Below are 14,557 nucleotides of genomic sequence, written 5' to 3' on the forward strand. Positions count from 1 at the left end.
GAAATACACTAAGCTACTGTGGAAGCTAGTTTCCATTTACTTTCCTTTGCTTTTTTTCACCACAAAAGAAAAAATGAAAACATCTTACCATCAATCCATCAAAATAACCTTTAATATCTTTTCATAAAAAATGTAAAATAAATGTTAGGATTACTACAAATAAATAAATGAACCAATACTTAACACTTTATTTAACCATTTATTTGAATATTTGTTAAGGAATACATTAAGGATTTTGTAAGTAGAATAATTGAAGTATTTATTGAAGAACTGAGGTGCTTTAGGCTGAGTTGAACAGGGCATCTGCATGCTGGGAGCTTTGTGAGTTAAATTTGTGAAATTAACTAAATATGGTAAACAGTAGATACAAAAACCTAGAACAAAACGCCTAGTAATAAACTAAAAACTGCATACTCTCAATAAATTCGTCAGTGTGTCCAATAAAAAATATTCCCTTAATAAATCCAGCAATTTATCTTATATAAGACACTCTGAAGGTCGGGCGAGAGTGCAGGAGGGTGACTGACCTACAGGACAGATCACTGTTCTGACCACATATGACGGACCACCGACAGTGAGACAGACAAGCGTTGATTGAGTCTGTGGATGTGAGAAGATCTGAAAAACGAGGGGTCTGAAGATACATCTTATAAATTTATGTGGAGTCAGTTTAGTGCTCTGTGTTTGTGCATGTATTTTCGTGCGAGACCAGAAGAGGGCGCTCCTGGCTTACACATTGCGGATGGTGCTATTAAACACAGAATGGAGATTAGTGCTGGTTCAGACCTCATCTGTTTGTAAAAAGTTGTGTTTGACCTCTGAAAAGGTCGCCACTGAAGAGCAAAGTTAACCTGATGCATTTATTTCCACCAGATTTAAAAATTAAACCAATTTAAAATGTTTTCCATCTGGTTTGCCTCTGATTGGTCAAGTGTCAAGTGTCCTTCTGCTCATCTTTTAAGAAGTCCTTTAATATAATCAAGTCAGAGAGAAGCTCCGTTCATGACTGCATGCGTAATTAATGATTTATTTATTTATTTATTTATTTAATTTTTGGAGAGCGAAACTGTGATGACTGATTAAGGGCACGGCAGGTAACTTTAGAATTAATTAAAATTCACTGGCCTGGTGTAAGGAACTGATAATGCCAAATTAATTATGATGGGAATCATGTAAATTATTTTATATATTTGTATGGTAATAGACCTTAAGTGTTTGATTTGAGAAAACAGGACGTAAACATGATAAAATACTATAACAAGCAAATGAACTCTCTGATCAAACCAATCTGAGAACTGAGGTACAGGGCGTGGCCTAGTATTCTAACGAGCACATTTGATTGACAGCCATTTATCTAAGACTTTGCCTGTGACATCACTCAAGCAACTAAACACAGTTACAGGGTTCCATAGTAGCTACGCTTGCTAGGAAAGCTTTTGCTCACCAGGTCATGTTTCGCTAGCTTTCACTAGGTGTGATTGCTCCACTAAGGTGAGCCTTTGCTCACTGGGTTGTACTGAAATGAACAAGGAAAGGGTTGAGTTGTCCATGTATGTGATGTGTTTCTCCTGTATTGTGAGTCCTGGTTAATGAATGGTGTTGTCTCTGCTTTCTCAGGTGTGTGGGCCACTAAACTGGGGAAGATGGCTGGAGTGAATGTTCCTCTCATTGCTATGCATCATGCCTATGTGGTGACGGAGAGGATCGAGGGGATTCAGGTGACATCATCTCCTCTGTAACTGTAATGTCTCCTTCACAATGCTCCATCTGCAGTGTTTCCCTCTGTAACTGTTAACGCCGTCCCTGTAACCTCAACCACGTACCTTCCCCTCTGTAACGTCTCTCTGTGCCGCCCCCTGTGTAACAGTAACTTTACCTTCCCTTCTGTAACATATCCATCTGTCCCCTCTGTAACTACACCATCCCCTCTGTACCCTCCCTTCTGTAACATATCCATCTGTCCCTTCTGTAACTACACCATCCCCTCTGTACCTTCCTTCTGTAACATATCCATCTGCCCCCTCTGTAACTACACCACCCCCTCTGTACCTTCCCTTCTGTAACATATCCATCTGTCCCCTCTGTAACTATGCCATCCCCTCTGTACCTTCCTTCTGTAACATATCCATCTGTCCCCTCTGTAACTACACCATCCCCTCTGTACCTTCCTCTCTGTAACATATCCATCTGTCCCCTCTGTAACTACACCATCCCTCTGTACCCTCCCTTCTGTAACATATCCATCTGTCCCCTCTGTAACTACACCATCCCCTCTGTACCTTCCTTCTGTAACATATCCATCTGTCCCCTCTGTAACTACACCATCCCCTCTGTACCTTCCTTCTGTAACATATCCATCTGTCCCCTCTGTAACTACACCATCCCCTCTGTACCTTCCTTCTGTAACATATCCATCTGTTCCCTCTGTAACTACACCACCCCCTCTGTACCCTCCCTTCTGTAACATATCCATCTGTCCCCTCTGTAACTACACCACCCCCTATGTACCTTCCTCTCTGTAACATATCCATCTGTCCCCTCTGTAACTACACCATCCCCTCTGTACCCTCCCTTCTGTAACATATCCATCTGTCCCCTCTGTAACTACACCACCCCCTATGTACCTTCCTCTCTGTAACATATCCATCTGTCCCCTCTGTAACTACACCATCCCCTCTGTACCTTCCTTCTGTAACATATCCATCTGTCCCCTCTGTAACTACACCATCCCCTCTGTACCTTCCTTCTGTAACATATCCATCTGTCCCCTCTGTAACTACACCATCCCCTCTGTACCTTCCTTCTGTAACATATCCATCTGTCCCCTCTGTAACTACACCATCCCCTCTGTACCTTCCTTCTGTAACATATCCATCTGTCCCCTCTGTAACTACACCACCCCCTCTCTATTCTCCCTTCTGTAACATATCCATCTGTCCCCTCTGTAACTACACCATCCCCTCTGTACCTTCCCTTCTGTGACATATCCATCTGTCCCCTCTGTAACTACACCATCCCCTCTGTACCTTCCCTTCTGTAACATATCCATCTGTCCCTTCTGTAACTACACCACCCTCTCTGTACCTTCCCTTCTGTAACATATCCATCTGTCCCCTCTGTAACTACACCATCCCCTCTGTACCTTCCTTCTGTAACATATCCATCTGTTCCCTCTGTAACTACACCATCCCCTCTGTACCTTCCTTCTGTAACATATCCATCTGTCCCCTCTGTAACTACACCATCCCCTCTGTACTCTCCCTTCTGTAACATATCCATCTGTCCCCTCTGTAACTACACCATCCCCTCTGTACCTTCCTTCTGTAACATATCCATCTGTCCCCTCTGTAACTACACCACCCCCTCTCTATTCTCCCTTCTGTAACATATCCATCTGTCCCCTCTGTAACTACACCATCCCCTCTGTACCTTCCCTTCTGTGACATATCCATCTGTCCCCTCTGTAACTACACCATCCCCTCTGTACCTTCCCTTCTGTAACATATCCATCTGTCCCTTCTGTAACTACACCACCCTCTCTGTACCTTCCCTTCTGTAACATATCCATCTGTCCCCTCTGTAACTACACCATCCCCTCTGTACCTTCCTTCTGTAACATATCCATCTGTTCCCTCTGTAACTACACCATCCCCTCTGTACCCTCCCTTCTGTAACATATCCATCTGTCCCCTCTGTAACTACACCATCCCCTCTGTACCTTCCTTCTGTAACATATCCATCTGTCCCCTCTGTAACTACACCACCCCCTCTCTATTCTCCCTTCTGTAACATATCCATCTGTCCCCTCTGTAACTACACCATCCCCTCTGTACCCTCCCTTCTGTAACATATCCATCTGTCCCCTCTGTAACTACACCATCCCCTCTGTACCCTCCCTTCTGTAACATATCCATCTGTCCCCTCTGTAACTACACCACCCCCTCTCTATTCTCCCTTCTGTAACATATCCATCTGTCCCCTCTGTAACTACACCATCCCCTCTGTACCCTCCCTTCTGTAACATATCCATCTGTCCCCTCTGTAACTACACCATCCCCTCTGTACCTTCCCTTCTGTAACATATCCATCTGTCCCTTCTGTAACTACACCACCCTCTCTGTACCTTCCCTTCTGTAACATATCCATCTGTCCCCTCTGTAACTACACCATCCCCTCTGTACCTTCCTTCTGTAACATATCCATCTGTCCCCTCTGTAACTACACCATCCCCTCTGTACCCTCCCTTCTGTAACATATCCATCTGTCCCCTCTGTAACTACACCATCCCCTCTGTACCTTCCTTCTGTAACATATCCATCTGTCCCCTCTGTAACTACACCACCCCCTCTCTATTCTCCCTTCTGTAACATATCCATCTGTCCCCTCTGTAACTACACCATCCCCTCTGTACCCTCCCTTCTGTAACATATCCATCTGTCCCCTCTGTAACTACACCATCCCCTCTGTACCCTCCCTTCTGTAACATATCCATCTGTCCCCTCTGTAACTACACCACCCCCTCTCTATTCTCCCTTCTGTAACATATCCATCTGTCCCCTCTGTAACCACACCATCCCTCTGTACCCTCCCTTCTGTAACATATCCATCTGTCCCTTCTGTAACTACACCACCCTCTCTGTACCTTCCCTTTTGTAACATATCCATCTGTCCCCTCTGTAACTACACCACCCTCTCTGTACCTTCCTTCTGTAACATATCCATCTGTCCCCTCTGTAACTACACCATCCCCTCTGTACCTTCCTTCTGTAACATATCCATCTGTCCCCTCTGTAACTACACCATCCCCTCTGTACCTTCCTTCTGTAACATATCCATCTGTCCCCTCTGTAACTACACCACCCCCTCTGTACCTTCCTTCTGTAACATATCCATCTGTCCCCTCTGTAACTACACCACCCCCTATGTACCTTCCTCTCTGTAACATATCCATCTGTCCCCTCTGTAACTACACCATCCCCTCTGTACCCTCCCTTCTGTAACATATCCATCTGTCCCCTCTGTAACTACACCACCCCCTATGTACCTTCCTCTCTGTAACATATCCATCTGTCCCCTCTGTAACTACACCATCCCCTCTGTACCTTCCTTCTGTAACATATCCATCTGTCCCCTCTGTAACTACACCATCCCCTCTGTACCTTCCTTCTGTAACATATCCATCTGTCCCCTCTGTAACTACACCATCCCCTCTGTACCTTCCTTCTGTAACATATCCATCTGTCCCCTCTGTAACTACACCATCCCCTCTGTACCTTCCTTCTGTAACATATCCATCTGTCCCCTCTGTAACTACACCACCCCCTCTCTATTCTCCCTTCTGTAACATATCCATCTGTCCCCTCTGTAACTACACCATCCCCTCTGTACCTTCCCTTCTGTGACATATCCATCTGTCCCCTCTGTAACTACACCATCCCCTCTGTACCTTCCCTTCTGTAACATATCCATCTGTCCCTTCTGTAACTACACCACCCTCTCTGTACCTTCCCTTCTGTAACATATCCATCTGTCCCCTCTGTAACTACACCATCCCCTCTGTACCTTCCTTCTGTAACATATCCATCTGTTCCCTCTGTAACTACACCATCCCCTCTGTACCTTCCTTCTGTAACATATCCATCTGTCCCCTCTGTAACTACACCATCCCCTCTGTACCCTCCCTTCTGTAACATATCCATCTGTCCCCTCTGTAACTACACCATCCCCTCTGTACCTTCCTTCTGTAACATATCCATCTGTCCCCTCTGTAACTACACCATCCCCTCTGTACCTTCCTCTCTGTAACATATCCATCTGTCCCCTCTGTAACTACACCATTCCTCTGTACCCTCCCTTCTGTAACATATCCATCTGTCCCCTCTGTAACTACACCATCCCCTCTGTACCTTCCTTCTGTAACATATCCATCTGTCCCCTCTGTAACTACACCATCCCCTCTGTACCTTCCTTCTGTAACATATCCATCTGTCCCCTCTGTAACTACACCATCCCCTCTGTACCTTCCTTCTGTAACATATCCATCTGTCCCCTCTGTAACTACACCACCCCCTCTGTACCTTCCTTCTGTAACATATCCATCTGTCCCCTCTGTAACTACACCACCCCCTATGTACCTTCCTCTCTGTAACATATCCATCTGTCCCCTCTGTAACTACACCATCCCCTCTGTACCCTCCCTTCTGTAACATATCCATCTGTCCCCTCTGTAACTACACCACCCCCTATGTACCTTCCTCTCTGTAACATATCCATCTGTCCCCTCTGTAACTACACCATCCCCTCTGTACCTTCCTTCTGTAACATATCCATCTGTCCCCTCTGTAACTACACCATCCCCTCTGTACCTTCCTTCTGTAACATATCCATCTGTCCCCTCTGTAACTACACCATCCCCTCTGTACCTTCCTTCTGTAACATATCCATCTGTCCCCTCTGTAACTACACCATCCCCTCTGTACCTTCCTTCTGTAACATATCCATCTGTCCCCTCTGTAACTACACCACCCCCTCTCTATTCTCCCTTCTGTAACATATCCATCTGTCCCCTCTGTAACTACACCATCCCCTCTGTACCTTCCCTTCTGTGACATATCCATCTGTCCCCTCTGTAACTACACCATCCCCTCTGTACCTTCCCTTCTGTAACATATCCATCTGTCCCTTCTGTAACTACACCACCCTCTCTGTACCTTCCCTTCTGTAACATATCCATCTGTCCCCTCTGTAACTACACCATCCCCTCTGTACCTTCCTTCTGTAACATATCCATCTGTTCCCTCTGTAACTACACCATCCCCTCTGTACCCTCCCTTCTGTAACATATCCATCTGTCCCCTCTGTAACTACACCATCCCCTCTGTACCTTCCTTCTGTAACATATCCATCTGTCCCCTCTGTAACTACACCACCCCCTCTCTATTCTCCCTTCTGTAACATATCCATCTGTCCCCTCTGTAACTACACCATCCCCTCTGTACCCTCCCTTCTGTAACATATCCATCTGTCCCCTCTGTAACTACACCATCCCCTCTGTACCCTCCCTTCTGTAACATATCCATCTGTCCCCTCTGTAACTACACCACCCCCTCTCTATTCTCCCTTCTGTAACATATCCATCTGTCCCCTCTGTAACTACACCATCCCCTCTGTACCCTCCCTTCTGTAACATATCCATCTGTCCCCTCTGTAACTACACCATCCCCTCTGTACCTTCCCTTCTGTAACATATCCATCTGTCCCTTCTGTAACTACACCACCCTCTCTGTACCTTCCCTTCTGTAACATATCCATCTGTCCCCTCTGTAACTACACCATCCCCTCTGTACCTTCCTTCTGTAACATATCCATCTGTCCCCTCTGTAACTACACCATCCCCTCTGTACCCTCCCTTCTGTAACATATCCATCTGTCCCCTCTGTAACTACACCATCCCCTCTGTACCTTCCTTCTGTAACATATCCATCTGTCCCCTCTGTAACTACACCACCCCCTCTCTATTCTCCCTTCTGTAACATATCCATCTGTCCCCTCTGTAACTACACCATCCCCTCTGTACCCTCCCTTCTGTAACATATCCATCTGTCCCCTCTGTAACTACACCATCCTCTCTGTACCCTCCCTTCTGTAACATATCCATCTGTCCCCTCTGTAACTACACCACCCCCTCTCTATTCTCCCTTCTGTAACATATCCATCTGTCCCCTCTGTAACTACACCATCCCCTCTGTACCTTCCCTTCTGTAACATATCCATCTGTCCCTTCTGTAACTACACCATCCCTCTGTACCCTCCCTTCTGTAACATATCCATCTGTCCCCTCTGTAACCACACCATCCCTCTGTACCCTCCCTTCTGTAACATATCCATCTGTCCCTTCTGTAACTACACCACCCTCTCTGTACCTTCCCTTTTGTAACATATCCATCTGTCCCCTCTGTAACTACACCACCCTCTCTGTACCTTCCTTCTGTAACATATCCATCTGTCCCCTCTGTAACTACACCACCCCCTCTGTACCCTCCCTTCTGTAACATATCCATCTGTCCCCTCTGTAACTACACCATCCCCTCTATACCTTCCTTCTGTAACATATCCATCTGTCCCCTCTGTAACTACACCACCCCCTCTGTACCTTCTCTTCTGTAACATATCCATCTGTCCCCTCTGTAACTACACCACCCCCTCTGTACCTTCCCTTCTGTAACATATCCATCTGTCCCCTCTGTAACCACACCATCCCTCTGTACCCTCCCTTCTGTAACATATCCATCTGTCCCCTTTGTAACTACACCACCCTCTCTGTACCTTCCTCTCTGTAACATATCCATCTGTCCCCTCTGTAACTACACCATCCCCTCTCTATTCTCCCTTCTGTAACATATCCATCTGTCCCTTCTGTAACTACACCACCCTCTCTGTACCCTCCCTTCTGTAACATATCCATCTGTCCCCTCTGTAACTACACCACCCCCTCTGTACCTTCCTCTCTGTAACATATCCATCTGTCCCCTCTGTAACTACACCACCCCCTCTCTATTCTCCCTTCTGTAACATATCCATCTGTCCCCTCTGTAACTACACCATCCCCTCTCTATTCTCCCTTCTGTAACATATCCATCTGTCCCTTCTGTAACTACACCACCCCCTCTGTACCTTCCTCTCTGTAACATATCCATCTGTCCCCTCTGTAACTACACCATCCCCTCTGTACCCTCCCTTCTGTAACATATCCATCTGTCCCCTCTGTAACTACACCACCCTCTCTGTACCCTCCCTTCTGTAACATATCCATCTGTCCCCTCTGTAACTACACCATCCCCTCTGTACCCTCCCTTCCATAACATATCTTCTTATAATGTCACCTCTGTACTGTCCTCTCTGTACTGTCCCACCTGTATTATCCTTTTTCTAATCTCCCATCTGTAACACTCTCCGTGCGTAATTACCCATCACATGCATAATTATTTCTTCTGGATTAGTAACATCTCCTCTGTAACAGTAACATACCTTCTGTACCATTCCATGTGTAACAGTACTTTTCCCTGCGTAACACCCTCTCTGTAACATCTGTTTGTAATGTCTCTTTCACACTCCCCTGTAACTCTCTTCTGTGTAAGGCCCCCCGTAACGTCACCCAGTAACTCCGCCCCCTAAATTCCCCCGTAACACTCCCCCGTAACATGTCCCCATAATGTTCTTCGTGACACCCAAACACCGCCCCCATCCCCCTCCCCACAAAGTAAAGTCCTCTTCGTAAATATTCTCCATAATTCTTTCTCTCTTTTCGTTTCTTAATTCTTTCTTGGTCTATCTCTTACATTGTCTTGCTTTCCTCCTCACACATGAAATTCTGTCCATTTTATTTTTTGTAGCAGCTGTGTGTGTGTGTGTGTGTGTGTGTGTGTGTGTGTGTGTGTGTGTGTGTGTGGTTGTGTGTGTCTCTCTCTCTCTGTCTCACTCTGTGTGTGTGGGTGGTGAGTGTCTCAGAATAAAGTGACACTGTTATTCTTATCCCTCCTTATGCAATAACACAGCTTTCACACTGCACCAGCAAAAACACAACAGGCACCGTGAAATCGTGCTTCTCCACAGCTGAAAGCCTCAGCTAACATTATGCAACCTCCCTGCTGCGAGAGAGCATGTGTGTGTGTGTGTGTGTGTGTGTGTGTGTGAGGTTTCAGTAGCTCTGTCCACCAGATGTCCGCTCTCTCTCTCTCGCTCTCAGCATTACAGTAGCTGCTGTGTTTCGCGTCGTTCATCTCGCTAGCAGTCTGCAGTGTTCTCATGTCGCCCGCATGCTAATTGACATATGAGCATGATGATGAATCGAGAGAACAGAAGCTCACTGATCTGAGCAAATTAAGCCCTTAAACTAGTGCGCACTTCACATGGACCATCAGGCTGAGCAAACACAACCGACTAGGGTCATGTGTCTTTAATCCATCTTCTAGATTCATTCTGTACGATGATTTCTTTAATGTTTGTGTTTAAAAAGGTTTGTGTGTGTATGACTGTGTGCAGCAGGGGGAAAAATTGTGGGATTTTGGAAAAATTGGTGAACAACAGGATATTACTGTGTATTGTGACGGTTTATATGTGTTTTTTAAAACTATTATGTAAAGTTGTAAAAACTGCAGCATTGTTACTTCGCTCTGTATTCCAAAATGAAAAAGTTTCAGGGAAAATAATGTTCTTGGTACATGTCAGGAATAAAAAAAAAAAAAAACTCAGTGTCATGCTGTAGGAAAATAATCCACAAAAGGGTGGTATAATGAAGTGGAGTTACTGCTACCATCCCGAAGTTGATTCATTTCTTATAACAGCACACCCCCAAGTGTTTTATTTCTCTTATACCACAACAATATACCACCGATTACAGTGTGTTTTTTATACAATGACATATTCTTAGATTTAGATTTTAGAAGCTTTATTGTCATTGAACAGCAGTACAATGAAATTGAAGCGCCACATCTGATCAGTGCAGAGAGACTAAACCAAGCACACCAATAAAACAATAAAAACAATAAATAATGTTAATAATAATAATAATATAAAAATAGTCACATTGTATGTTACTTTTCTACTTTTTGTCTGTTTATAGTTACTTTTCATCTACATGAAACAAGTTTGTTCCTGGTCTCACTTATGTTATAGCAGCTATAAACAGTCGTTCCTTCACCAGCCTCTCTTTTTTTCTCTCTCTTGAAGTTAATAAGTCAAAAAAAACAAAACGCAGCTTGTCATGTTACCGAGAAACCGCAAAGAAGCATAAACTTCTCTGTACTGAAGATGTCGGAAAACTTAAAGTTACAGCTTTGCCTCTGACTGTTACAAAGCGCTGACACTGGAGACTCCTTCCAGTGTTAAACATTTACTCTCCATATGGAAAACTTCACCATATCAACCATTTTTAAAATCCATTTACGTTAGCTGTTACTATAGAAACCTAGAAACATACTATACAAATTTGTGGTGTTTTATGTGTTTTTAATTTTCATTTCTTTTTTTCTTTATATGATATTGTATTTTTTGTAATTGTACAGCAAGTGCTTTATAAAAAAATTTGAATTGAATTGAGAAACAATAACGTATTATAATGAGCGCGATAACATAAACCTGCACTACTGTCAGAGCTGCTGTTATAGAAAATTAATCAACACCTTCCGACCAATCAGAATCCAGGATTACAACTTAATTTACACGTGTTTGATTAATTTAGTTAATTTGGTAACGCGCCTCACTCATAATCACATTTTTCCCTCCAAAGCTGGTCCTGTTTTAATGAACGTGATTTCGTTTGTGTATTTTTTCCAGAACATGCCCAACGTGCGGGACCACGACGCCTCGGTCTACCTTCGTCTGCAGGGCGACGCTCTCTCTGTGGGAGGCTACGAGCAGAACCCCATCTTCTGGGACGAGGTGAGTGTCCTGCAGGGGGTCGCTGTCACTTTACACACACAGTCGGGAAAAAAACGCTTGTTTAAAGCTGCAGTGTTTCTGGGTGGGATGTGCGAGTGTTTGCACATTTCTAATTTCAGTCATTGTGTGGGAGTTTTTATCCCATTTCAGTCACGACAGCAGCACAGGCTCACTCAAGTTAAAGTTTCACTTTTGGAATATTTGTGTCTCTTACACCATGATGTGTGTGTGTGTGTGTGTGTGTGTGTGTTTGGCATGACGAAGTGCTCCACACAGATTACTGTGTGTGTATGACAAACAGTTTGGCATAGAATGCTTTTTCTGTCTTGTTCTTGACCATATCACAGACGAGTTAATTGCCTGCTGAGGAGCTGTCTGGTGCCTGTGAAGGCCCGTGCGCATCTAAACAAGTTGCGGCATGTCTGTGTTTGTATGCATCTGTAGTTGTGTGTGTGTGTGTGTGTGTGTGTGTGTGTGTGTGACTGTGAGTGAGTGTGTGATTCTGTTTGAGGTTGTCTCTGCCAGTCTGTACACATCTGTAGGTGTCTGTGGGTGCTTGTACGCATCCGGTTGTGTGTGGATATTTGTGGTTGTTCCTTGGGCATGTGGCTGTTGGTTGTTTTTGCTGTGTTTGTGTCTGATTGTCTGTGGATACCTGGTTGTGTGGTTGGGTCTGTGATTGTGTGGTCAGGTCTGCGGGTGTGTCTGTGGTTGTATCTGTGGTTGTGTGGTCAGGTCTGCGGGTGTGTCTGTGGTTGTATCTGTGGTTGTGTGGTCAGGTCTGCGGGTGTGTCTGTGGTTGGGTCTGTGATTGTGTGGTCAGGTCTGTGGGTGTGTCTGTGGTTGTATCTGTGGTTGTGTGGTCAGGTCTGCGGGTGTGTCTGTGGTTGTATCTGTGGTTGTGTGGTCAGGTCTGCAGGTGTGTCTGTGGTTGTATCTGTGGTTGTGTGGTCAGGTCTGCGGGTGTGTCTGTGGGTGTGTCTGTGGTTGTGTGGTCAGGTCTGCGGGTGTGTCTGTGGTTGTATCTGTGGTTGTGTGGTCAGGTCTGCGGGTGTGTCTGTGGTTGTATCTGTGGTTGTGTGGTCAGGTCTGCGGGTGTGTCTGTGGTTGTATCTGTGGTTGTGTGGTCAGGTCTGCGGGTGTGTCTGTGGTTGTCTCTGTGGTTGTGTGGTCAGGTCTGTGGGTGTGTCTGTGGTTGTCTCTGTGGTTGTGTGGTCAGGTCTGTGGGTGTGTCTGTGGTTGTATCTGTGGTTGTGTGGTCAGGTCTGTGGGTGTGTCTGTGTTTGTATATGTGGTTGTTTGGTCAGGTCTGTGGGTGTGTCTGTGGTTGTATCTGTGGTTGTGTGGTCAGGTCTGCGGGTGTGTCTGTGGTTGTATCTGTGGTTGTGTGGTCAGGTCTGCAGGTGTGTCTGTGGTTGTCTCTGTGGTTGTGTGGTCAGGACTGCGGGTGTGTCTGTGGTTGTATCTGTGGTTGTGTGGTCAGGTCTGTGGGTGTGTCTGTGGTTGTATCTGTGGTTGTGTGGTCAGGTCTGCAGGTGTGTCTGTGGTTGTATCTGTGGTTGTGTGGTCAGGTCTGTAGGTGTGTCTGTGGTTGTATCTGTGGTTGTGTGGTCAGGTCTGTGGGTGTGTCTGTGGTTGTATCTGTGGTTGTGTGGTCAGGTCTGTGGGTGTGTCTGTGAGTGTTTGGGTGTCTGGTCAACTATGTTTGTTTCTGTAGCTGTCTGAGGTTGTATTTTTGGTCATCTGTGGTTGTGTCTGTGAGTGCCTGGTCATCTATGATTGTGTCTTTGGCTGTTTTTTGGGAGTTTGGGTATTTGGTCATCTGTGGTTATGTCTGTAATTGTCTGTGTCTGTGGGTGTTTGGTGTCTATAGTTGTCTGAGGTTGTGTTTGTGGTCATCTATGGTTGTTTCTACAGTTTTCTGAAGTTGCGTGTGTGGTTGTGTTTGTGGTCATCTGATTGTGTGTCTAGTTGTCTGTGCTTGTTGCTCCGGTCGTCTGTGGTTGTCTGCTGTTGTGTCTGTTGGAGTCAATGTGTTCATGTGTCTAATTATCATCTCATGTATTTCATTGTGGTTATGTCTGTGATTGCATCTATAATTGTCTGTGGTTGTATCTGTCTTTGTGGGTGTTTGCGTGTCTGGTCATTTGTGATTATGTCTACAGTTATCTGGTTGTGTCTGTAGTCATCCACGTTTGTGTCTGTGCACGTCTGTGGTTTTCTGCTGTTGTGTCTTTTGTGCCTGTGATAGTGATTATGTACGTGATTGTGTTCATCTCTGGTTGTGTCTGTGGCTGACTGTAGTCATACCTTTGATTCTGTGGTTGTGTCTGTAGTTTTCTCTGGTTGTGTCTGTGGCTGACTATCGTTATACCTGTGATTCTGTGGTTGTGTCTGTAGTTTTCTCTGGTTGTGTCTGTGGTCATGTCTGTAATTGTCTGTGGTTGCATCTGTTGTCAGTGGTCATCTTTGGTTGTGTCTCTGATTGTGTCTGTGGTTGAATGTGTGAATCTGTGGCCATCTGTGGATATCTGTGGTTGTGTCTGTGGATGTCCAGGAGTGTCTGAGTGTCCGTGTATGTCTGAATGGCTGTCCTGCTGTCCCCGTCTGTGATTTATCGGATTGTGCGCAGGTTGCATTAAGTCTGTGGTTTTTGTCGTACAGGTGTCAGATAAATTTGCCTTCAGCCTGTTTGACCTGGACTGGGACGTCTTCATGCAGCACATCGAGGGAGCAGTTAACCGAGTGCCTGCTCTGGAGCGAACTGGGATCAAATCCACCGTCTGTGGACCAGGTACATGCATGTAGACGTACAGAGACGCAGCACACGTATGCAGCGCTAATAATCCGATCGACAGCTCGAGCTACTTCAGATCCACTCTGTATAGCTGGAATTCGGAAACCGATGGAAGTGGAGTTTGTGCATCACGTTGTCCATGACCTCGTTGCAGATTGGCTCACGTCAGTGTGTGTGTGTGTGTGTGTGTGTGTGCTGATTGGCCGAGGCTGTAGCTCCTGAGGCTGTGACTCGCTCTGATGGGAGCTGACAGGTGTGAAATGTTGTTGTCACAGCGCAGGAGCTCCAGGTCACGTCCACACACACCGCAGGTAAATACGG

At 45.5% G+C, this 14,557-nt stretch overlaps 1 protein-coding gene across 2 annotated transcripts in view; it reads left to right on the top strand.

Annotated features, from left to right (window-relative positions):
- The window catches only part of sardh (sarcosine dehydrogenase), a 42,117-nt gene that overhangs the window by 5,785 nt on the left and 21,775 nt on the right, over positions 1 to 14,557 (top strand). For both annotated transcript variants that reach the window (XM_053241402.1, XM_026942634.3), the window contains exons 6-8: positions 1,618 to 1,718; positions 11,335 to 11,439; positions 14,104 to 14,233. In XM_053241402.1, the coding sequence (XP_053097377.1) occupies positions 1,618 to 1,718; positions 11,335 to 11,439; positions 14,104 to 14,233 (336 nt within the window). The remainder of the gene's footprint in view (positions 1 to 1,617; positions 1,719 to 11,334; positions 11,440 to 14,103; positions 14,234 to 14,557) is intronic.

Source organism: Pangasianodon hypophthalmus, chromosome 17 (assembly GCF_027358585.1).
Source record: "Pangasianodon hypophthalmus isolate fPanHyp1 chromosome 17, fPanHyp1.pri, whole genome shotgun sequence".
NCBI lineage: Eukaryota > Metazoa > Chordata > Actinopteri > Siluriformes > Pangasiidae > Pangasianodon > Pangasianodon hypophthalmus.